At 37.5% G+C, this 26,487-nt stretch overlaps 1 protein-coding gene across 1 annotated transcript in view; it reads right to left on the reverse strand.

The window, feature by feature from the left end:
- SNTG1 (syntrophin gamma 1) overlaps window positions 1-26,487 on the reverse strand; it is a 584,956-nt gene that overhangs the window by 209,359 nt on the left and 349,110 nt on the right. Inside the window, exons 3-4 of the mRNA XM_040972717.1 lie at window positions 19,135-19,186; window positions 9,908-10,042 (exon numbers count right to left, since the gene is read on the reverse strand). Coding sequence (XP_040828651.1) covers window positions 9,908-10,042; window positions 19,135-19,161 — 162 coding nt within the window. The 5' untranslated portion in view covers window positions 19,162-19,186. The remainder of the gene's footprint in view (window positions 1-9,907; window positions 10,043-19,134; window positions 19,187-26,487) is intronic.

Here is a 26,487-nt window from a genome sequence, read left to right on the forward strand (position 1 = left end):
GAAGACATATTTCCTCTAAAGAAAAACTAATTATATGAAGAAGATATCTTCCCAAATTTTCTAATTCAACATGATACCTTAAGCACAAAGCATAATAAAGTATTATGGACATCTTGTGTTAATTTTTCTGTTTGTATTTACCTGTACACATATGTATGTATATGTATTAAGTTTATATATGACATATGTGTGTGCATATATTTTTATATGTGTATGTATATATACACTTTAGGTACAGATTTGTGTTGCTTAGAGTTATCGAGAACAAAAATTTTAACTTGGTGGGTGACTTACGGTTGACCATAAACTTTCTCATTATATTCAATATTGGTGTATAAATATATATTATGTAGATATCATAATTCTTGCAAAGCAGAAGTATGTACAACATTGAACATAAGTGCAAAAAAGAGAATTGTTGTCTTAATGAGGAAAATTTATTTCCATCATAATATATATTATGTAAATATAATATAATATAAATGTTTTGGGTTTTTTGCTAAAGATTTATATTAACAGCTTAATTTTTAAGTTTATTTAGTTATTCTATTTATTTATTTCAAAAGCTGAGACAGAGAGAGAGAGAGAGAGAGAGATAGTGAGAACTTGCCTTTATGCACTGATTCACTCCCAAATACCAGTTGTAGCTGCGGCTGGGCTGGCTATGTATTAGGAGCCTGGAAAACCAACTAGTATCATACGAGGGTGGCATGGACCCCATCACTGGAGACATCATCCAAGGCCTCCCAGGATGCATTAGCAGGAAGCTTGACTAGAAATCAAGAATTAGGGCTCACGCACATAGCCCAATACGGAATGCAGGATTCCCAAGGGGTGACAAAATCATTCTCAAGTTCAGTTATTGCACAATGAAAATATACAGACAGCAAAAATTTCATTTTTTTTCTTTCTGTACTTCCTCTCATTGATTGTTTTCACAAGCATCTGTCATCACTCTCTTTCCTTTGATGTGCAGCAAAACTGTTTTTATATGGTTCCAGGCTTCACATACTCCTGAACAGCCATAAATAGAATGGGCTAGTGTCAGGTTTGGCAATGTGAGCATATTGGATTGTCTTTGGAATCAGACTTTTCTCTTTCACATCTGACATCTTTGTACTGAAAAATAATTTCTTTTCAATATTATTCAGTCACTGATTTGGTCAAAATGCAGAATCTACTAGGATAAGTAATCCACAGACCCTGCTTTCCTAGGTTGGCTAGCCTTTATCAAATGGAAAATACACCAACAAAGAAGTGAAATAAATGCCACCACATGCAGGGAGAGAAAAATAAGTACAGGTTTAAAGGAGATTCCCACTTGCCCCAAGATTATGAAGCTGATGTTCACTTTGTTCATTTGTTTTGAGCTGGACAGCTATGTATCATTCTCTAGGACCAGTCCTGACGGAGTTCTTACGAGCAATTTTAGTTGAATGTGTCTCAAATCAACCTTTTTCTTCCCACTATCTGAAGCCTGCTCTTTCCGCTAGGGCACACCCTTCATCGAAGTCTGCACAATCCAGTGATCCACGATTCATCTGTTCCCACCATGTCCACTGTGTCCCACAAGCAATTTGTCTCAGGACTCGCTGATTCCTGCAAGTTTTTAGTGTTTGGGGAATGTTACACATACCCGCAAGTTTGCAACACTATCTGCAATGCACATTGGTTTTGAAAACTATGTCTAATATTTCAATTACCTCCTGTGGGAAGCAGCAGGGAAATGAATCATTAGCAGCACTAGAAATGTGTACATTTTAATATGTTTATATTACATTTAACATGTAAAGTCATATTATAGGCAAAGTGCTTACCATGTGCTGTTTCCACATTTTTTCCTTGCATTAACTCATTTGGTAGTTATAATGATATTTGTGAGATATAGACTACTATTTATACTTTTTGACTTACACATAAAGAAATGAAGCACCACTCCTATTCTCCTCAAGTGCACAAAATGAATCTTTCATCTAAGCAGTAAATAAAGAATCCTGGACTAGATTTAGTCTCTTTTCAATATCCATGTTTTGTCTATTTACATGGATACATATTCATTTAGTATGTAGGACTCTGGAAGATATGACATCACTGATAGCACTTTAAGTTTTCATTAAAATAGTAAAAACTATTTTATAATATCTATGTATTTATTTTATTTGAAAATCAAATCAAGATAAAAAGGGATATATTTTATTCAACGGTTTACTTCCCTAATACCCACAATAGTTGCCAGGCTTAGGATGGGGAACTCCTGCACCTAAGCCATCATCTTCTAAGCCTCCAACTCATTAGGAAGAACTTGGATTAAAAACAGGGGAACCTGGGCTCACAGTGACCCTCCAATACAAGATGCAGCATCCCAAGCAGTAATTACTCATTACTTACCCAACCGACTTTTACAACCTTTAATCATCAATACCCATCTAAAACCAATGCTATAAGATTTACGTGCAAATCACTGATTTTATCTATGAAATAAATCTGGAAAATCTAAACACATTTATTAGGATAGATCAGAGTGTATAGGCTGTAACCTAGGTGTCCAGCTGTAGGGAAGCAGGGAAAGCAAATGTGATACAAAGTTATATAATGGAATACCATCAGCCTAAAGGAGGAGGGACTTCTGCCAGTTGACCCAGCACAGGTGAATGTAAGAGACATCATCCCAAGTCATTAAACCAGATACAGGAATAAAAATTATATTTGATAAGATAATGAATTTACCAATTAATTGGGTTGTGAGCATTACATTGTCTAAATATATGAAATCATACGCAGCATGAATAGAGTCACTTAAACCCAAAGACATTTCAAGTAGTAGCAAACCACATATGCTACAGTTGTTCCAAACAGGATTGTATCAGACAGTGATATAATCCCTGGGCTAGTTTTTATAGCTATACTTTATGGTTACTCAACAACAAAATGAGCAATGCATTTTTCAGAATCCACCTGCTATTCAGCAACCTTGACTGGATATACAAATATATAAAATCTTTATGTAACTCCTTCAATTAAATATTTTCAAAGAAATGAATAATTAAATATACAACATGAAAAACTGAAAAGAAGTTATTCACTGTAGCAGAACTGCCTTTAAAAATATTATATATATACACACATATATATTTTTTAATATGTTTGTGTGTTGCACATGTGTATTTACACAGACTTTGAACTATGCACTTTTGGAATACTACAAATGGTTCTGTGATGTGCCAAGATGAAAACAAAAAAAAAAACAACAACAACAAAAAAAGAAACAAACATCTACAAATCTGTTCACTCTCGTGTAGCAAGTGGCACCAACTCCAAGGTAAACAATGTCAATATCAACCTCACTTCATGTGACTTTCAAGTGTTTAACTGATGGGATTACTAATTTCTTCATCTCTCCCACAAGGAAAACTGCAGAAAGCGTGGCGTTAATTCTACAGTCTATTAATGTCTGCCAATACACTGCTGAAGGATTAGTCAATGATCCTGATGGCATACTTAGTATTATTTAATCTTCAGGATATTGTTATCTTTTACTGAACACATTTTGGAAACTGGCATCTCTAAGCTCAAAAACATACTCACCTTTCCCTGGTTTAGAAGGTCCATTGCTTTTTCAAAATCTTCCTGTCAACATTTAAAATCAGCACATGTTAAATTTAACCTCCCTTCAAGGTGTATTAAAAGGGAAATGTCTCTCAGCTAAGGAGATCTCTGACTTTGGCTGGTGAATCCTTTAGAAGGAAGGGAAGTCCTATGTTTCATTGCTGAGCCCTGTAGGGGAATCATCGTGCCTGATTGTTAGCTCCTCTGTCTGACAACTGCTGTGTGGCATTAGAGAATTAGGCACTCTAATATCTGAACACAAAGATCTTGACTAACCAATGTCTATATTTTGTTACTATTTCTCTATTATCACAGGTGAAAACTGTTTTATCTAATATGAATTCAAGTCAGAAAATTTAATCATGCAATCTGAATAAATCATGCAGCAATCTTGACAAGTAGCACACAGAAAGCACCAGGACAAAGACCTCAGCATCTAAATTTGCAGTAACTTAAGCAATAAATATGTTGATTATCTTGCCTTTGTATCTTGGGCTTACTCAGAAACTTGGAGATCATTCTATAACTTTCCAAATAATAAGTTTATAACAAATTGATGCATATGCACAAATGTGTTTTCTCTGTTATCCCTCCCTTCACCTTTCAGATTACCTGAGTTTCACGTTAAATTTCAGTTACTACATGTCAGAAAGCACCTTGTAAGTGTAATCTCTTTGGTAAACTTCATCATGAACTCCCCCTGATGACATCCTCACAACTCATCCCCAGATTCAGGTGCTGATAAAGCCCGTCAGATTTGGGCCCGGCACGATAGCAAAGCAGTTAAAGTCCTCATCTTGAATGTGCTGGAATCCCATATGGGTGCCGGTTCTAATCCCGCAGCCCTGCTTGCCCATCCAGCTCCCTGCCTGTGGCCTGGGAATGCAGTTGAGGATCGCCCAATTTTTGGGATTCTGCACCTGTGTTGGAGACCCGGAGGAAGCTCCCGGCTTCGGATTGGCTCAGCTCCAGCCACTGCTGCAGCTTCAGGAGTGAAACATCGGATGGAAGATCTTCCTCTCTGTCTCTCCTCCTTTCTGTATATCTGCCTTTCCAATAAAAATAATAAATCTTTAAAAAAAAAAAAAGCTCATCAGATTTCCTCAACCCTGAACTACCTGATGTGATGATGTGATATGTTTCTGCCTAAGTCACACCCTAGTTCATGAAGAACAACCTCTTCCAGGGCTTCCTTTGCTATTGGAATTGATATCTTGTTTCTTCACAGAAGTTCCACTCTGTATACTTACCATGAGTGTTCAATTTTGAATCCCTGCAACTGAACAAAGCCCTACCATAACTTCAGAGCAAGGTGCTAATAAGATTACATAGCCTGGATGTGTGGTGGCTGGCCAGACTACTAAGACATAGTATTCAAATTCTAACATTTTGCTTGACTTGAAGATTCAAGCTACTTATTCTAGTGCCTTCAGCCTCACTGCACTGCCCACCCATCCGCCCCATCTTGGTTAGTAGATTGATGCCATGTTCTGTGTCTCTTCTACCATTTATGCTTCTCGTGTCAGCAACAATCAATCACTAACTTTCTAGCCGAGGGCTTGTCCAACTGCTGCCTTTGAATTTCAGTGCCCACGTGCTTTGTTATAGACTAAGCTGAGCAGACCACAAGTATAAGTGTTAGCACTCTTTGGCTAATGGAAAGATGCTGAAAAATATGAATAGCAATTATGTCTAATTGATGGAGAATAGGAAAGTTATGATATTCTGCATGTTTCATATTCTCAAGGATAATTTTGCAAAGTAGAAAGAATTATTTTGAAACTCAAATGGTAACTCTAGGAATACCAGCCAGAGTGATCTTGGAAAAAAAAATGCACATACATTCTGATTTCAAAATTTCCTGAAAAACTACATTAGAGGAGAAAAAGAAAAAAAGTGTTCTGTTAATGGCTTAGCAAAAATACATACAGACCAATGAGCTAGAACAGATGATTCAGGACTATCATCTTTCATAGCAGTAAATGGTTTTGGCAAGAGTGTCAGGAAGCTGGACATACAGATGTAAAGATTAAGGTTTGAACATTATCTAATATCATCAATAGAAAGTAACTGATGATGCATTGAAAATGTACAAGTAAACACTAAAATCCCTAACTCTTAGGATGAAACATGGGAAATGATTCACGATATTGGAATTTGCAATGATGTTGGACATGGCAGAAAAATATACCCAACAAAAGAAAAACTGAGTTTATTCAAAATTAAAAACTTCTGTGCATCAAAGGCTATCAACAGAGTAACCAAAACAAACCACATTTTGGGAGAAATATCTGAAAATCAAATATCTGATAAGAGGTAACTATGCACGTGGATGAAGAACTCAACACTAAAAAGCAAACAACTTAATTCAGACAAGGATATACAAAACAAATTTTTTTTCAGAGAAGATATAGAAATGAATAGATAACCATGTTAAATAATGTTTCTATTACTAAATTTTAGGGAATAAAAATTCACATTAATATCAAGTTCAACAGCTGTTACCAAAAACATGGAAAACAATCAAGTTAACCTGTATGTGGGAAAATTTGAATTTGTAGGTATTTCTTGTTGAAATAGAAGATGTTAAAGCAAATCTGACAGTAGTATAGTGGGTCGTCAAAAGCTGAGCAAGTGATAGCATTTTTCTAGCAATTCTACTTTTGTTTATATATGAAAAATTATTGAGTGCAGGAACTAAAATACAGCTACACCAATGGTAAAGGCAGCATCTTTCATAATCAACATGCATGGCGATGACTTAACGTTTTTGGGTGAGTGTATAATATCTTATACATACATCAGGGAATATTACTCAGCCTTAAAAAGTCACGGAATTAAGTTACATGCTTTACTATGACTGAGCCATCTAGTTTTGCTAAGTGGAAGAAGTCAGGCATTGAGGTCAAATATGATATACATATTAATTAAAATGAGCTATCTAATGTAGCTGCAAAGAAACGGAGTATATTAGCAGTTACTGGGAGCAAGTAGAGGAAGGCCACGGGCAGATACCATTTATGGAGTATCAAGTTTTAGTGCAGGAAAGTGATATTTCTGCAAACGGATAGTGCAGATTTTTTACATCTATTCTAATGTACTTGATACAAATGATCCATGTGCTTAAAATATTTTAAATGTCAATTCTCATTGTTCCATTTGTAATTTATTTGACCACACAACTGTGGGTTTGATTTGGAATTATTCATTTACAATGTTTTCTTGAGTTATGACCATGTTACACTGTGTCTCTTACTGGAATCTTCTGGGAAGTTTTGAAATCAAGAAATATAAACAATTAAACATTATTCTCCTATTAAAGATTGTTTAAACTTTGTAGTTATTTTTTTACTTTGTGCTCTCCTATACATTTTAAATAGATGTGACAATTTTTCAATATTTATTCTTTAATCATTATATGTTATTTTTCTCAATTTGCTCATTTGTTTTTTTACTTCTCTCACCACAGTTTTGGTTTTTAGGGTAGAAGCCTAATATATGTTTTGTCTAATTTATTTCTAAAATATTTAGTTTGTTTTGAATTGCATCTTTACTTAACTGTCATTACTTGTTGCTTGTTACAGAAACACAATTAACTTCAGATATCACCTTTGTCCCCAGAAACCTTTCTAAGTTGCCATGTTGCTCTACTTTCAAAAATTTTGTACAATTTCCTATGTATAACATCACTATATCTACAAACAAAATAAATTTAGCTCTTCAATTATAATTGCAATACTGTCATATCAATGTTCTCATTGCTGTAACTGCTGGAATTTGCAGAGGGTAAGTGATTGAGCTAACAAGATTCCAGGTAAGATGTCCAAATTCTGAATCAGAATGCGTGGAATCAAAATCCCACGGTGTTCCCAGTCCCAGATTCTTTCTCCTTCCCTCCCTTCCTTCCTTCTTTCCATCTTTGCTTCCTTTCCTTTTTTCCTTGTTTCCTTCCTCTTTTTTTCGCGCTCTCTTCAAACATTTATTTTCATCAGAAAGGCAGAGTGGATTTATGTGGAGAAGGAGAGACAAATATCTTCCATCCACCGGTTTATTCCCAAATGACCAATGGCTGGAGCTGAGCCTATCTGATACCAGGAACCAGCATCTTTTTCTGGGTCTACCATACAGGTGCAGGGTCCTAAGGCTTTGGCCCATCCTTCACACTGATTTGCTAGGCCAGAAACAGGGAGCCAGATGAGAAGTGGAGCAGACTAGACATGACCTGGTGTCGATATGGGATTCTGACACTTGCAAGAGGGAAGATTCAGCCATTGAGCCATCATGCCAGGCACCTCCAGCCTCTTTTTAATATGTCCCATTTGAAGCAGCAAGTGATGACTTTAGATGGTGGTCACGTCCCTGACACACAGACCTGGACTGAGTTCCCATATTGCAGGTTTGGCAGGACCAGAACTAACTACTGGAACCTTTTTGAGAATGAAACTGTATATGGGAGCTCTGTGTCTGGTTTTCCTTCACCCTCAAACAATGCTTCATTTGTTTCAAAAAGCACACTACTTGGAAGAAGTGAGGCCCGTGAAGATCACTGGCTTCCTTTAAACCTCAAATAAATGTTCCATTTTGGTTATAATGTGAGAGAGGATTGTTCATGTCTGTTGTCAAACAAATGTTATTCATATATTTGATGAAGATTTTTTTCTTGAATAGGTATTAAAATCTTCTAAATGTTGTTGGAATCTATTAGTATCAAAAATGATTTGTTAATTGTTTCAATGGGCTTCCCAACTTTGTGAGCCTTAGATATATATACAATTATCTTCCAAAGCAAGAGAAAGTCTGTGTGGCACTTCATAAAGTTCATTGAAAAACAGGTAAAGATGCTAATTTTAACTGACATACATATCCTTTTAGCATAAAATGCTTTTCCATGAACATTTTGTGTACTTTCAAACACATTTCAAAATTTTGCATACCAAATAGAATTAGCTTTTAACTCTATTTCATTGAATTTTTCAAAATTGCCTCTGTTTATTACATGTTTTGAATGTAAAATCTATAAGTAATAGACTTATTTTAGCCTTACAATACAGCATTTGTTAAATTATATTTGTTGAGTATATATATTAAATATATATTATATTAATTATATATATTAATTATACATGTGTAATATATTTATTTTACAGAGTTATGAATCAAGTGTCATCCATAAAAAAAGTAGAAATCAACTTATACGCTGCTATTCTCCTATTAGGCAAAGTGAAAAAAGGACAACTGCATGGGAACAGTTTAATCAGCCTTGACATCCAGGCTCATGATTCAGGATGATTTAAATGGTCTGTGACAAAAGAATAGTTAACCGTCTGCAAAATGTCCATTATCTTTAGTTAGCCAAGGCCTATTGATTCGGGACCTTGTGTGACTCCCAGGGGATGTTATCGAGAACCGAGATGAAAATTCAAATTCAGCACTATATACTATCAACAAAACCCTCCCATGTAAGTCTGTTAATAAGGCATAAATTAGATTACCAGGTTTTAAAAGCTGCAGACATCTGGGGAAGCCAAGGAGCAGATTGTTGGTTAATTTCTATGATTTTCTTATGATATTACATATGGCAACAATAATGGTGCTAACTTTTGAGATACTACAAAATGATAAAATCAAGGAATTATCATGTTTTATGATGAAATTCTTTTTGTAGAATTACAAAGAATCTCCTCTAAATACGTCTTCTACACACACACTTAGGCATATTCAGCAGTTCTGCATGGTCATTTATGACTCTCTGTGAGGGTGGACTTTCAGGAATGTGCATCACATCAGAGCCCTGGAATGGACACTATGCTTGTTCTATTTCTATTTCATGAAGGAGCTTTACTTTTCCCTCCACTAAAATCTAGGGAAAAGCCTTTTCAGTGCAATGATGTTGACCTGCAAACCCCTGCATCTGTGACTCTAAGATGAGCTCCACCACAGTAACATTTCCTGTAGTTCAGGTTCATGCAGGATGACAGTAAGGCTTGGAATACCACCCTGTATGACTCTCATTGAATCTCAATTGCAATGGTAGGATATGCTTTCTTATCATCATCCCATCACTGCAGGACAGTGAGGGATCAACAGAAACCTACTAGAAGCTGGGATCTAAGGAACGTGTGTGGACCCAGGCCAAGCACCTCTGCAGGGACATTGCTACAGAGATCATACTGTGAATAAAAGTAGCAGGCAGGACCATTGACTATTTTCTGAAATATACACTGAGCATTTTCTGTAAATAAGCCTGTTTGTGAAAAAAGGATTAAAACCAAATACTTGAACAGAAGGAAGTGCTACTTACACCGGAATAGAAAGGCTCACCAGACACACATATCACATCCTGTTCCTGGATCATCAGAATATCTTTGGCTAGGTGCAGCCGGACTTTGAAAGGCTCTTGATGACCATCCTGCAGCAAACAAACCCCTGTCTTTGTCTTCAGACAAAAAAGGTAGAGGCAAGAAAGCAAAACAGAAAAAAAAGCATACTTAGTTTATAGGTTATGATCTTACAGTCTGTTTATACAACAAAATATGGTGATATTAATGAGTTGAGGAAACTTATCTAATGTGTCTGAAATTTAATATTTAATCAAGTAGTGCAGAGAAAAAGAGATAACCTTCATGATTAAACTGGCCTATCAGATAACAGCTAACTTACAAGAAAACTCAGACGAAGATTTAGAGGACCAGGACATGATATGTGTACTACATTTTAAAAGATAATAACAATCTAGTTAGAATTAAAAATTTACAATAAAGTCAAAAGTTTTGTTGAGATGTATTTCACACTCCATGAAATTCAACCTTTTAAATTGAACCATTTATGCTTTTGAGCATTTGAAAATGTGCAGGTGTTACAACCATTAATTTTAGAGTATTTCCATCACTACAAAAAGAGGCTGCACTCTCTTCTTTTCTCCATGGCACCAACTCTTAGTTCTGTCTCTGTTACTGAAGGTTAGAATTGAAAGCAAACCTATTTATTAGCCACAATAATTGTCACTACTTTATTACTGTGATCTCTACCTTCATACATGTGTGAACACACATAGATGCACACACATACATGTGAACACATAACACAGGCACACATATAACCATCGCACACATCACATACGCATATGTGCACATGTGCTTATGAATGTGCATTTGAGCTTCATCTCTGCATTGGAATGATAGTAGGTGAACTACTTAAGTTAACACAGTCATTACATACGTGCCTGTGTTACATGTATCCTTGAAAATTGGAAAAACAGACTGTGAGGGTTCTTGCATTTCTGCTGAATGGATTTAAGCAGACTCTTCATTATCTCCAAGGTAACACATGATTTTTTTTTACGCTCACAATATTTTGGTGGTATAATATTTACTTAGATAAGTATTCTCCCAAACAAGTGTATCTTGCACTCCCAAGTGTCACAGATATAAAAAAAAATTCATTTGAGAATCTTCCAGTCCTTATTACTCGGCAAAACTCAAAGGAACAATGACTATTATGCAGATGGCATTTTCATTTACTAATTGGGGAGCCATTCTTCATGTAATGAATAAATAGAAAGGCATACTCATTTATTCTTACTATTAAATAGTACAATATCCCAGGCAAATATCCCCAGGCTTCCTCTTTGTATATAGATGTTTATGGGGATAGCTAGAATTTGGTTTGTATATATGAACCTATCAGAAAATATTCATATACTATAACTTGTGAAGATCATCCATTATGTGGCTTGTTTATGCTGGGAACTTCAGTGCACCATTCTTCCTTACAGTACACACATTCACACACTGATACCAGTCTGTCATTATCTTTGAAGAGTTATGATGCTCTTTTAGACAAAAGCAGAAGCATCTTCAGGAGCAAAGATAGTGTTCCATCCTCATCTGAAGAGGAGACACACAGCAGGTGTTCAGTGAATCATCCCCATTAATCTATTCTAGAATTTAAGCTGAGTGGGCATGGCTAAAGGATAAAATAGTTCAGCACAAACAAATTGTATTTTGTGTAACACGAAAGAGATTCTCTGCATTTTAGCATGGGGAAGTCTCTGCTGTTCACACTGTGATCTTGAGTAGGGGCCGGCATTGAGACACCAAGGGGCATTTTAAGGAGAGGAAGATACAAGTACAATATCAAAGAGATCTTGATTGAGCAGACTTAGTGATTTTTCAAGGTATGTTGTGTTCTGCACCAATTTTCCCCCAGAAGTGCAATGTAAGAGCTCATAGTCACAAAAAAAAATACACAGTTTTAACCTCAGAATGAGAAATGGGCCCTTCCTTGGAAGCCTGCAAATACATGCCTGTTATGCATCAAAGACCTAAAAAGCATTTGGGGGACATTTGAGCAACTAACACATGGCAAGGAGGCTTTTTCATCACATTTCTGATATAAACTAAGGTAACATTCACTCAAGTGTGGTATAAAATAGCCCCTAATTATGGAAGAGGTTTTCTCTAAAAGAGAAGACAGAATCGCTTTAAGATTATAGAGCTCCAGCATTAAAAACTGGCAGCTTTTTGTTATGATAGCACACACACACACAAACACACACACATGCACGTACACACACATAAACACACATGTGCACACACACATTAATGAATTATCAATTGGAAAAAAAGCAAACAAAGAAAAATAGATATAGACAAAACCTTTAAAGGGGCCAGGGATGTTATCTACACTATAAAACAATATTTTGGCTGGTGCAGGTGAAGATGCATTCACAATATCTTATTCGTTATATTAGCCAATGTTGTATAGCATTAATAACTGAGAGATGAAACTGGAGCAACAAAGAAAAAGTGTTGGTTACTCATGGGGAAGTATTACAGGATAAATTGGATACAAAACATGTATGGGTGGCTTTAAAATAAAAGAACACAAAAGGATCAGAGATGAAATTCACTTCTTTAAGAGAAGGAAATGAGTAGAGACGTGGAAGAGTGCAACAGTGCACTTTCTCCATTACGGAGGACAGCGCTGGAGAAGCATCCTTGATGCTGAGTGTGGGAGGTGCAGCAGAGAGGGGAGAAGCAGCAGCAAATAATCAGGGAGCTCCCCTACAGCGTGCCAGGGTCTGGACAAGGACCTGGAAAATGGCAGTAGTGAGGCGATGCACACACGTGCATGCCTCCTGGCTGTCTTTCTAAGAAAGAATAGAAGATGTACAGAGAACAAGAGAGCTGAAATATTGTTATTATTCAGAAAAACCCTGATTGGAGCAGGAAACACCCAGCTGCAATCAACTGTGTTTGTCAGAGCTGCTTCAGGTGGGGAGTACAGTGGAAGTGCAGACATGAGGATGCTCTCTCAAGGAAGGGCCTGGTTGGATCGAATCCCCTGTTTCTTCCATTTGCTATATAAAAACCACTTGCATGGTGGCTTACTCCATGCCAAGAAACTTCCACTGTCCTATTCATCAGTAATCAAGATGAAAGAGGTACAGAGAACTGGCGTATAGCTGTGGCCAAGCTGGGACCAGCCTTGTCTCTAGATCACTGAAGGGAGGCCTCAGGGCCTCAACTTCTCTACCCGGTCATGGTGCATCATTTCACCAGACAACATTTTAGCCAACACTCTCTCCTAGGTGTTAGCTTTTTCCACAATCCCAAGATGCTAGACACAGCAAATGAGCCACAGAAGAGGCCATTTTTTCTTCAAGGGAGGTAGTATGGGGCAAGGAGAAAGTGAGAGCAGAGCAGAGAGAGAGAGAACAAAGGGTTATAAGAATTTTTATGGCCTCATGTTAGGGAGATAGAGTGTAGGGGTCAGGCATTGGAAGATGGTGGCTGTATGAGGACACCGGGAATAAACGCCTCAAGGTATTGGTGGAGTGCACAGTTTAAACCTCAACGTCACTAAACTTGATTAGGAAAGTGGGCTTCCAGGGAGTTGAGGGCTAAGAGATTTAAGACAGTCCTGAGAATGCAGGCATTAATGGCATTCAAGGTGGCACTGAGTCCAAGATGGTGGGTTCAGTGCTTGGAGTCACTCCTTACACTAGGGGTGAGAGTTTAGTCCAGCATGTAAGACTCTGATTGAAACAGATGTTCACATGCCCAGAGTACAGTCCACTGCCGATGCAGACCTTGCTGCCAATGCAGACCTTGGAGGCAGCAGGTTAGATCCCTACCATGCATGGGGTCACCGGGAATGCATTCTCCTCTGCAGGCCTCTGCTCTCCACAGCCCCAGCAGACTGGCAGGGGACCAATCAGAGGGTGAATGTTTCGCCCTTCTGTGTGTATGTGAATGCGTGAATACCTGTTTATATCTCTCAAATAAACAAATGAAACTTTTAACAAAATAATGTCCTTATTCTTGGCGAAAAATATTGTCTTGGACCAGCTACTCGGGTATTTGCAGGTGGACTCTTCCCTAAACAAGCTACCATGAAGGGCACTCTCTGGAAGGGCAGAACTTTGAGGTAGTTCCTGCATTGATCTCTGCTCTTCTGCATTATTTCAGGGGATGGAAATTAGAGGCAAAATTACATGACACCAGTTGGAACAGTACCCAACTCAAAGCCTTCACAGATCTGTATATCTCAAATTGCTTCAAATTGAAATCAGCTATGTAATTATGTACCGTAATTTTGGTTTGTATTTACCACAGATTCTTGTCCTCTTTTATTAGTATTGCAATCATTTGTCTCTGATCTGTGGTGAATGTGTATGCATTACTCAAAAAATGTTTAAAAAAGGTATGTGGCATGGGAATTAAAAACATAGTTGAAAGTTGAATTTTTTAAAAGGTTGTTCCCAAAAAGTAATGCAAATCAATTTTTTTTTTTTGCCTGATGAATGATTCCATAATATATGTGAACTTTAAAATATCCACATGGCAGGAGCCAATACAACGGCTCTATTGGCTCATCCTCCACCTGCAAGTGTTTTGGCATCCCATCTGGGTGCCAATTTGTGTCCTGGCTGTTCTATTTATCATCTTGCTCCCTGCATATGGCTGGATGACTGTAAGACTCTAACCCCTGTGGGAAACCTAGAAGAAATCTCTGGCTCCTGGCCTCAAAACTGCTCAACTCTGGCTGAACTGTTCGAGGAGTGAACCAGCAGACAGCTTTTTTTCTCTTTCTTCTCTGTGAATCCTCTTTTCCAGTAAAAATAAATTTTAAAAAACTCATATGGCACTCTATTTGTTTGGAGGAATTTTTAAATATTGGTATTCTTATTTACTTGAAACATAGCATTTTCATAACCTTATCATCAGCTATTTTTTCTGCTAGTTAATAAATATGTGGTTATCAGTTTGCCTAAACAAGACACATTTTCATTATTGAAATTTTACACATACTTAAATTTTGTACCTTGCTTGGATTTTTAAAAAGACTAATATCACAGTTTTCTACTAACAGTCAAGACCTCATAAATTTGTGGTCTCACCTTCCACAGAATAAAAATATGTTTTGTGACACTGTGTTCTTTCAATTTTAAAATCTATGTTCCTTTCATATTGAAATGTATAATTCACAATATGAGCTGTAAGATACAAGTTATGAGAAACTTGGCAGGCAATACAGTGCGAACTGCAAATACTCTTGCAGTATCCTCAGCATTTTTATGCTTTGGTTGCCAAATGAAATTTAATTTGTTTTGTAAACCTGTTGTTTTAGATAAGCAACAATTCCTTACTGAGTGGAAAGTTGCAGCATGGTATACTAAATGCCATTTCTTTCAGGTAGAGTTCTTTGAAGGATTATTCATAATCATGACCTTCCCCTTAGGTGAATTCTAGCCGCTTTTCAATTACCAGCACAAGATTTCCTTCTCTTTGAAGCTTTCTGAGACAATACCTTTCAAAGTTGAGCCTTCATTTTCCTGGACCTGAGACTTTGATTGAGTAAATAATCACTTCGGCTTTAATCATTACTGCATGTGGACAACACTTGTAGTGACGTCAGCAATATTTAGTTCCACATCACATTTGCAATGTTCTAATTTAGTCTCATTACAGAAATTGAACAGTGCATTATTCTTTCTGTTACTAAGATTTGTTCATCTGGGGACACAATTCTGTCTCTGCAAGTTGCTGCTTGCAATGCTGGCATTCCATAGCAGAAGACCAGCATAAATCCCAGCTTCTGATCCAGCTCCCGGTGAAAGCAGCTGGGAAGGCAGCACAAGAAGGCCCAGGTATTAGGGTCTCCGCCATTCATGTGGGAGAAGTAGATGGAATTCCATGTTCCTGGATTCTTCCTGGCCCAACCCTGACTGCTGTGGCCCTGTGGAGAATAAACCACAAGATACAAGATACCCTCCTTCTCTCTCTCTCTCTCTGTCTCATTCTGACTTTCCAATAATCAAATTAATCTTTTGGAAAAAAGATACACTATTGTTGCATTAAATATAAATTATTGAGAAATGCATGATTTCAAAGTTAGCCCAAACATGTAGATCATACTTTATAGAGAGAGATATGTAACATCTGAGGAAAAGCTGGATCGAAAAAAGCACACTGGCTTACTTGAACAGGTTATTATTATTATTATTATTATTATTATTATTATTATTGCTGACACTTTAAAAACAGAGAAAATCAGTAATGATAGTTGCCTATTGGGAAATGTTTTCTTCTAACAAATATTTTGTATTTGCCTAAGTTGCATTATCTGAAGTCCTCTACATTTGCTGTTCCTTTCTGTTAGATTTCTAAATCCAAATTTCTTAAAAAGAATAATGACATAGTTCCATCATTCAGCTAATTGTTCATGAAGGACTATACTATTGTAATGATATAATGGAAATCAGTGGGGTGGGGGTGAGGGAAGAGAAATCCCAGAGCCTATGGAATTCTATCATCAAATAATAAAATAAATTAAAAGAAAGCAAAACAAAAACACGCAAAAACAAAGCAACCTCCCCCCAGAATAAAGCATTATGACATTGCCTCTATACGAGCAAAACATTTCTTAACCAATAAATGAACATTTTTATTACAATGAACCTTTATTATATGGTGAAGGAGCTTAAAAATGCAAGTTTTTAGGACAGTTTCTCCAGCTCCTACTCAAAGAAAAAACTTCTGGACATTCCATACTAGCATGCTGCCTTAACGTGGACATTTTTCTTCCTTATCAGTGAAGAGAAGCAATGTATATTTAACATATTTTTGACTGTGACCTAGTTTACAATAGGAGTTGTGTCTGAGGAAGAGGTTGAAACTTAGAATTAGGAGCTCCAAGTTATACAATCTGGTTCCACTTTTGGCTAATTAATTAAAGAGCATCCAAAATTTCACATAAAAGGCTCCCAATATCCTCAAGTACAAAGCAACAAGCTCAATTCTCTTTCTGATTCCGGTCCACTTTGATATTCCAAGAATGCAAATTTCAGCCTAAATCTTTGTTCCTCTTCCAAAATTTGATCAACTTCAGAACATCTCACAGTTCTACACCCTACAATCCAGCCAACATGTGGACTTCACATGGATGTTGTGATGGCACAGGTAGGTACAATTCTACTGTGTCCAAAGGACAGTTTAAAATAATATCCAAAGGTGCTTAGGGCAGGACAACGCCAAGATGATCATACAGAGTAAGATGAGCACAATGATGTTACTATTTAGAAGAGAGCTTCTGAACCTTAAATAAAATCTGATGAATACCTCAAAACAATGCATCAAAAGATTTATTTCAAAACAGCATTCTGAGAAATCTCACATCACACTCTGATGACCAAGGCAAATTATGTCAATTGTCATGAAAACCTCACGTGTTCTATGTGCTTTTCATCAAAGCAAGTACCCATTCAACTTTGATGAGTGGTGGTTTGACTGCTTAAAACATAAGACAACACTTTGATGGAACTAGACTACTTACTACATGCATAATTAAGAGTATGCAATTAACACTAAGTCACACTGAATTGAATCAAATATTAATAAGAATAGAATACTAAGCTTCTGAAATATTAAATCAATTTAAAATGTGTGAACTCATATGACTGTATTTTACTAAGTTTGTAAGCAGGAGGATTGGGCTTCCTTGATGCTGTTCTCTCTAGGGAATTGGGGCGGAAGTGACATTGCTACCTCCTTCCAGGGACCCTGGATCTGGGATGGTGTCGGTAGGGGGAATGCACAATGGGAGGAGACCACCTCAACAGAGGGCAGGAGGTAAAAAAAAAAGTTTGTGTACATATAATTTACCAAATGTGCTTATTTTGGTACAAACATTTAAAATATATTAATATTTCTTTCCAAAGTACAAATTTTCTTTCGTTTTTTGAAGTGTCCTGTAAGTGCTATATTAAATAAATCAACTTAGTTAATAAATGAGATTTCTAAACTGAAAAAAGCCCTATAACACAATTTGAAAATGTCACTGAATTATGCCTAAAGCATCATCATGTGAATTTTTGAAAAATACAGAAATATAAAAATATTAATCCTTTGAATGACATTTAAAAAGTTGCACCCAGTGTAACAAACCTGCTAAAATACATTCTCAAATTGCTTTGGAAAATAAAAAGGAATCACTATTCACAAATCAATATAACATTAAACAAACGACATTTTTCTAAAAAGATAATTTTCACTAATATTAAAACAAGCCTTTGATTTTTTTATGTCAATTTAATATTTGTAGAATGTTGTTACTTGTTACTGCACACAGTAATATGATAAACCTTTTAAACAAATGCAAACTTTTCTCTAACCCATGAGTATTCATATTTTGCCTGAAGACAAGCATTTGCATTTCTTGCAAAGAGTGAAGAAAACAATGTGGGGGGGGTCATATTTAGTAAAAAAAAAAAAAGCTAATATTTTTGATGAGATAGAATGAATATGCTCTCTAGGGCTTTTACATCATTGAACTGTATATCTGAACAACGTTAAGTGTCCTTGAAAGATTAATGAAGCATTGAAAGTTGCACTAAAATGTGATGTCAACTCCACAGAGAATCTGAGTCACCACCCACGTATTAATACTTAACTGATATTGAATCCTTAAACAACACTGGAGTCATAAAAGCAAGGAATTTTGTCCCTGAATGGCACCTTGGATTTTTTCTAATTTCTAATCATGTATGTGAAAAAAACAATACTTTTGATAATGCTACCACCTGAAATTTCATTGTGTGTGGTTGATGGAGAAGAAAAATTCAATTCCTTAAACATGCTCTGTCCTCCTCCTTAAAAAGTTACAGGGAAACTAGGAGAGAAGTTTTCCAACCACTGGTTCACTCTCAAAATGGCCATGCCGAAGCCAAGAACCAGGAGAGCCCACCCAAACCTCCACATGGGTGTAGAGACTCAAGCTAAGGCTCGTTCCACTGCTGTATTGGAAGTAGAACACCCAGGACTCGAAAAGAGAGATAAAATCTGAAACTTTTCCAGGCACACTTTGATTTTTTAACTTTATAGGAAGAGAACGTAAGCTGGAAATGGAATGAGCCAGAGGCCAACTCTCCACCAAGGTAGTGCTCCACACCTAGGGATTGAGGCCAGTCACTTCTTGATTCTCCACTGTTTTCTTGATTTGAAAAGCAGAAAAGCAGGCACCTACCTCCTCACAGGCGGTTCTGAAATCCATGTGCTACGGCACCGCAGAGTGTCGTCTGAAAAGACAGAAACGGCGACCAATTAAGCACAGTATCAATAGTAATGCAACTAGAAAAATGGTGAGGTGGATCCTGTGGAAAAATGGCTTACAACCATCCGTGAGACGCTCCCAGGAATTGTGAAGAGATAAAGGAGAGAAAAAGTGAAACGCCTGCAGGTCCGGGGGAATGGAGGATGTGTAAGTCTAACACCTGTACATGAGCCACAACGACCCGTGATAGGATTAACCCCGGTTCTCCGGTGTTTCCTCAGCCCCATCGTTCAGTTTGAACTCCAAGTCTACAACTGTGAACGTAATTTCAAAAGGAGTAATTAAAAAGTTGCCTTTCATAGAGTTATCTTTTTTAAAAGGTAATCTTTCTTTTTAATTAAAAGTTGCATGCGTGAATAGTTTGCTCTGGAAATTAAGTTTATTCACAGGTGGAATGATGTTCAGGAAGCAAGTTATTCATTAGAATGAATAACATTAAATAACCCAGTATATGAAATACCCACCACAGACCACCACGGCCAGAGCTGAGCCAAACCGAAGCCAGGCGCCCGGCGTCTTTTCCGGGTCTCCATGTGGGTGCAGGGTCCCAAGACTTTGGGCCATCCTCCACTGCCTTCCCAGGCCACAAGCAGGGAGCTGGATGGGCAGTGTGGCTGCCAGGATAGAACCAGTGTCCATAAAGCATTCCGGCACGTTCAAGACAGGAACTCTAGCCTCTAGGTTATCGCGTAGGGCCTGAGTTTTTGCATTTAGGGGATTTGAAAATATTATGTTTGAAAGTTTAGTCTTCACTCTATGATACACTTCACAAACTCAATAGTCTTCGTGGGGAAGTGCCACCCTGATGCTACAGAATACAACGCAGGGATGACGTAAAGTGAGAAAGTGAACAGGAGCGTTTAAGGTATGCTTTATTCACAAATGGCAGAAGAAGAACTCAGGTTAGCACTCATCCCCACCTATGAACTAACAAGTTTTTAAAATTCCCTAAAATTCTTGTAATTCATTGAATCTTTCTTGGTCTTTTTTCTTTTTGGTCACTGATTTCATTAGGTAAGTATGATACAACATCTCAGAAATTATCTTACCCATGTTGTCCTCGGATTATCACTACAGGTTTTGAAAGAAAAAAGACCATTTTCAATGTTAACCAACCATATGGATGACAAAAGACACTGCTTATTTCCCATGGGTATGTTGTGTGGGTGCTGGACCTAATGTTGTTATCTTACTGAAATACATAAATTGTCCCGTGACGATAAAACATCAATATAGCATTAGACAAAAATAAGCAAACAAACAAGAAAGGTCATCTTCACTATCAAAATCATGCTTTGGTACCAGCATTGTAGCACAGCAAGTGAAATTATTGTGTAACTCTGGCATCCCTTCCAATCCACCTCATTGTTATGACTGGGAAAGCATCTGTGCCCAGTTGCTTTGGCCGCTTCCACCCATGAGAAACACAGATGGAATACCTGGCTCCTGCATTTAGCTCGGCCAATCCATGGCTTGTGAACTCTCTCATCTTCTCTATCCTTTCTGTAAGTCTGCCTTGAAAATCAATATAATATATCCTTAGAGTTCATTAGTTGCAGCATAAATGGTTTGAAGTTTTTGTCTCCATGGAAATTTTGTCATCAGATTGACAACTATTTTTCAGAGTGGTTCATTAAACTAGCTTTTGAAAAACCTATAAATATGAGATTATCTCTAATATAAAGCTGGGAAATGTCAGAATTTTTTATTATTTTATGAGAATGACACCTGGAACCTTTTCCTGCCATTAGCAATCTATTTAACAGACATGAAATGATTCAATCATTTTCTAAACCTGATTTCATACCTGTTTTCACGCACTAGCATATGTCTTCTGAAGTTGTCATCATTTGTTCAGAACGACATCTCTGAGCAGGTACTGTATTTATCATTCACCAATTGTAACACATCTTCCTTTTTAAAAATCCAAATCTCTCCCCAAAGTGTCAGGAAAAACTAGTTGTTCAGGAAGAAATTGTGGCACTTAAGCTGCCACTTGAAATGACTCACATTCCATATCAGGGTACTGGAATTAAGTCGCCTTCCCACTCCTGATGCAGCTTCTTGCTAAGGCATCTGAGAGCCAGTGGATGGCAGCCTAGACACTTTTCTTTCTGCCTGCCTTAGGAGAATTAGATGGATATCCCAGTTGCTGACTTACAACTGGTCCACTCCTGGCTGCCAGAGGCATTTGGAGAGCAAAGCAAAGAATCAAGCAATCTTTCACTCTTTCTCCCTTTCATTTAATAAGTAAAATCTCCCGGGCCTGGCGAGATAGTGAAGTTGTTAAAATTCTCTCCTTGAACAAGCCCGGGATCCCAAATGGCAGACGGTTCTAATCCCAGTGGCCCCAATTCCCATCCAGCTCCCTGCTTGTGGCCTTGGAAAGCAATTGAGGATGGCCCAAAGCCTTGGGACCCTGCACCCACATTGGAGACCCGGAAGAGCTCCTGGCTCCCGGTTTCGGATCGGGGCAGTACCAGCGCAGTACCAGCTGTTGCGGTCACTTGGGGAGTGAATCATCAGACGGAAGACCTTTCTCTCTGTCCTTCCTCCTCTCTGTACATCCACATTTCAAAATAAATAAATAAATAAATAAATAAATCTTTAAAAAAAACTCTCATAGTAGAATATTTTTAGATGTACTGAGAAAGTATAAAAATAAAACAAAACTTGCTGTGTCACCCGCTTCCATTTTTATCTAGTATTTTCTTATTTTAATACACTACTTGTGTTACAATTAAAGAAGTTTAACTGACAAATCAATAGTTTCTAAAGTTTAAGTTTTGTTGATTGTTCCCTGGCTTTTCTAATGTCTCCTTTTGCTTTGCAGATTCCACCTAAGGCATCATGTTACATTCAGGCATCTGGTGTCCTCAAACACTCAGCATTGTGACAGCCTCTCAGACTTTGCTTATTTTTAAAGAATTTGATAATGTCAAGGAGAGCAGAGCAGAGATGTTAAAAATGCTCTTCCAATGGATTATTCCATGTATGGGGTGATTAAATTGAGTTAAACCTGGATAAAACATAATTTCCATTCCATTGAATCAAAGCTGCATACAACATGCCTTCAATCCTCACGTTTGCTCTCCCCTGTTATTTCTATTATAAGGGTCCCTTGTCTCCCACCTCCACACGGCTCTTTGGAGAATTATAACCATATGCTGTTCATACCATATGAGGGGACAGTTGAGATGACCAGCTATAAGGGTGCAGTGTCCACAGACGTCATTTAAAATTATTCAACAGTAGAGATTTAGCTCTTCTATTTATGTGTGGATCCAGACATCTCTTCCTCAACTGACAGATCAGGGAGATATGCATGTGTGTACTAACACAATAGTACACATGTATTTGTAAATATTTCCATGCATGTCCATGAATATCCATCTCTCCACATACAATGAGATAATCATTTAATATATATTGACACATGCTATTTCAATGTCCACTTGCTTCTCTGTCCATGCCCATTCCAACAGTGAGAAACCTGGCTTCCAGTGGTCTGCCATTCGGACACCTGTCTAACATGCTTAGGTAGTCTCTTGAAGCACTACTAACCCATAGCTCTGTTGAAAGCCGCCTTATCAACTCCAGTGCACCTGACTTGGCTTTCCCCTTCCAGCCTGCACTTATTACCAACATCACTCAGACAACTTCATAGTAGTTTCTGAGGGGCTTCACATGTTCCCATGCCATCTCTTACACTTGGATGACTGCACCGGAAAAAAAAAGAAGCTGTTGTTCATATGGCCTGGCCCCAACATGGCACAGCGGGAAACCTTAAAACAGACACTGAGGTTTCCCTAAGAAAGAAACTCTGTATCTACTCCCGCCTACATTTCTGATTGCTGTTGGACATAAAGATTTCACACTTGCTGTACTCCCTTCCCTCCCCCTTCATGTTAGTTACATCCATCCTTGGTCAGTTTCTACTGAAAACCCTGCAATTCCAGGTTTTTGAATGCAAAATATTTCCAAGGTAACCATTCTCCTGAATTGATTCTGGGCATCCCCAACTTTTAGTAGCTAATCTGAAGAGAACTGACTGTACTAATGATTCTATTTTCAGAGTTAAATAGAATACTGGTAAAGCTGGCCATGAGGAGATAATGTAAATACACAAATATCACCAATGGATCCTCCTATTCAAATATGTAAATTAAATGAGGTGTTAAGTGCCCATGCATGTGAATATTAAATGTTTTGTCTCTACCTGTTTTATTCTGACACTCATATAAATGATTAAATAAATGCATCATTTTAAAAGCTACGATTAAATAGCAAATATGCAATCCCCACATATCTACATCTTTATATCCAAGAATAAAGAAAAAAAGTTTTATTTCTCATGATGCGGTGTAAGTTTTACTAATGGGGAAAAAACAAAGTCTTTATGGAAACAATTTTTAAACTTCGATTAATAGAAAACTTCAATATTTACAATGTTAAGATATGCCTAGCAATGTGTAGGCAACATGCATGAATAATATAATTAAAATAGTTGTAATGTTTTGAAATCACATTATCTAAATGTAACCAATGTCATCCTTGATCTGCTTAGATCCTTCTGACTGATCAGTACAGAAGAAGCCACACATTATAGAAGACTAGCCTTAGAAAATCTGTTTTTATTATTGCTATGTAAGTGAACTAACATTCAATTAAGATAGCCTGGTTCCTGCCCAGGAAAACAGAAAATGGAGCTGAGTATTCCCTAATTGTTTAGGATGCTCCAGTTACAAGTCCCGGGTCATCCAATTGCAACTGTCCAAAGGTCTGACCTGTTACAACTAAATCTAATGCAGAAGTCAACAGGGACTGTTGCCATCCATTATTCAGAGAATAATATCAATTGGCATTGATTAAACTTCATCTTTGTAAACAACAGAAGGGAAAATTAGAAAAACTAAGCCAAGTTTATACATGCTAAATATTAAAAAAATAAATAAATAAACCTCAATTCCTGATCCCCTTCAAATGCTCCTTTCTTCCGGTGATGGAGAAAAGAAATACAATAGCACTCTGCAACTGTGCACACACATACTCACAGGGCAAAACACTGGTAGGGGGCTAGTGGTTTCATAGAGTCAAACAGGAATTAGTGAAGCAAAAATATTTGGCATTTAGATGATTTAGCTAATTTTCAGAAGGCTTTGCTTGTTAATATAAAAAAAAAAAGTCCCTAGAATACTTTGCTTGTTCTCAGAGTTTCGTTTACTTAAAGGAGAGATATTCTCTATTTATAGAATTGCCCTAAGCAAAATAATGAAATATGCAAAAATTAATTCCCATTTCTCTATATCCCCAAACTAAACCCAGCAGGTAGCCTCTCCACATGCATTTGCATCTTCAAGTTGTGGTTTCACTGTGACAAAATTAATTGTGTCTTCTCTCCCAAGGATTGTTAAATGATAGGATTAAAAATAGCTGTTTTAATATCTGTATATAAAATAGCAGTTATAGTCATCTGGGTTTCACTTTTTTTTGTGAGCTTTCTGTCCATGTAGCTTTTATGGCAATAGCTCAGAATACAGTTAACACATGTGTTCCAAGAATGGGAGATGGCCACAAATTCTGGACATCAGGCCTGAACTTGAGAAGCTCCTTTGATCACAATCATTCTTATTGGACTGACATCATTATGTAACAGTAATGGGTGAGCTGTTGCCAGTGATACCTGCATCTAATATGAGGTTATGTCCGTGCCTTAACTGCTTCACTTGTGATCCAGCTTCCTGCTAATGGATTTGGGAAAGCAGTAACATATGGCCCAACTGGTTGGGCTCCTGCCACCCACATGGGGCATTCAGATGAAGGTCTTGGGTACCAGCTTTGGCCTAGGTCAATTTTGGCTATTGTTGCCACTTTGGGAAAGAAGCGATTGATGGAAGACATCTCTCATTACCCCTCTCTCTGTAACTTGGAATTTCAAATAAATAAGTTCTGCTGGCATGGATTGCCTCTTTTTTCTTTGCAACAAGATTGAGCATGCTTCTTAGGAAGGTGCCATTCTGGAGAGACGTTAGTCTGACTAGAACTGCTGCTGGGATGGATTGCAGTGTGACCATCCGGCTTTCTGTGACCGAAATACTTCAAGATGACTAAGTCATTCTTTCTCTCTTTCTTTCTCTCTCTCTCTCAAATGTTTATTATTTATTTTTAGTGAGAAGCAGATATATAGAGGAGAAACAGAGAAAATGATCTTTCATCTGCTGGTTCATTCCCTAAGTGACTGCAATGGCTGGAGCTGAGCCATTTTGAACCCAGGAGCCAGCAGCTTCTTCCAGGTCTCCAATGTGGGTGCAGGCACTCAAGGTTTTGGAACATTCTTCAATGTTTTCCCAGGCCACATGCTAGGATCTGGAAGGGAAGTAGAGCAACTTGGACATGAACTGGCATCCCAGTGGGTTGTAAAGGGAGGATTAGCCATCATGCTGGGCCTAAATGCATTCTTTTCTCTTAAAATATTTTTGGTACTTTCAACTTTCATCTTTGTACCTTTAGAAAAATAACTCCTTAAAATTTATTTCATTTATTTGAAATGCTAAATAATGGGGGAGTGAGAGAAAGGGAAGAGAGAGATTTTATATCAGATGTTTCACTTCCCAAATGTTTGTATCATTATAGAATGCAGCAGACTGAAGCAAGAAACCTAGAAATCTCCAAGTCTTCATATGAGTGTAAGGGATAAAAGTACGTGAGCCACCACACACTGCTTTTTCAGGTTAATTGGTTGTGAGCTGGGTTGGAAGCAGAATAGTCAAGACTGCAACTGGAATCTCAGTGTGGATAGCCAGCACAACTTACCCCCTTGTGCTACAATATCATCCAGCCTCAGATGTTGCAGGCATTTGAGGAATGAACAAGTAGATATATAATTGTAGCTACAGTTCTAGTTTCTATTACTCTTTCAAGCCGAAGAGATTGGGTGCCTGAGCATTATGATAATTTATGTTGCAACACATTTAATGTTTCTCTGCTCCCACGTTTTTACTGAAGATGCAGTCTTCCAGCCATGCTCATTTCTACATCTCCAGTTTCCAAGCATCTGTTAAGTTATTTTGTGCAAATGTCTTAGGAGGCTGAACACTTCAGGAATGTGCCTTGTGAGCCTGCATTCTGAACGGCTGGTTGGTAAATCTGCAAGCTGGGTTCATTGCCCTCACTACGTATTTCACTGCTTACTGGCTGGCTCATATTTACAGAAATGATTAGGAAAATCGGGATTTTGTAGTCACATAGTTTTCACAACCAACACAG

Source organism: Ochotona curzoniae, unplaced genomic scaffold (genome assembly GCF_017591425.1).
Source record: "Ochotona curzoniae isolate NIBS_2020 unplaced genomic scaffold, NIBS_Ocur_1.0 contig_2318, whole genome shotgun sequence".
NCBI lineage: Eukaryota > Metazoa > Chordata > Mammalia > Lagomorpha > Ochotonidae > Ochotona > Ochotona curzoniae.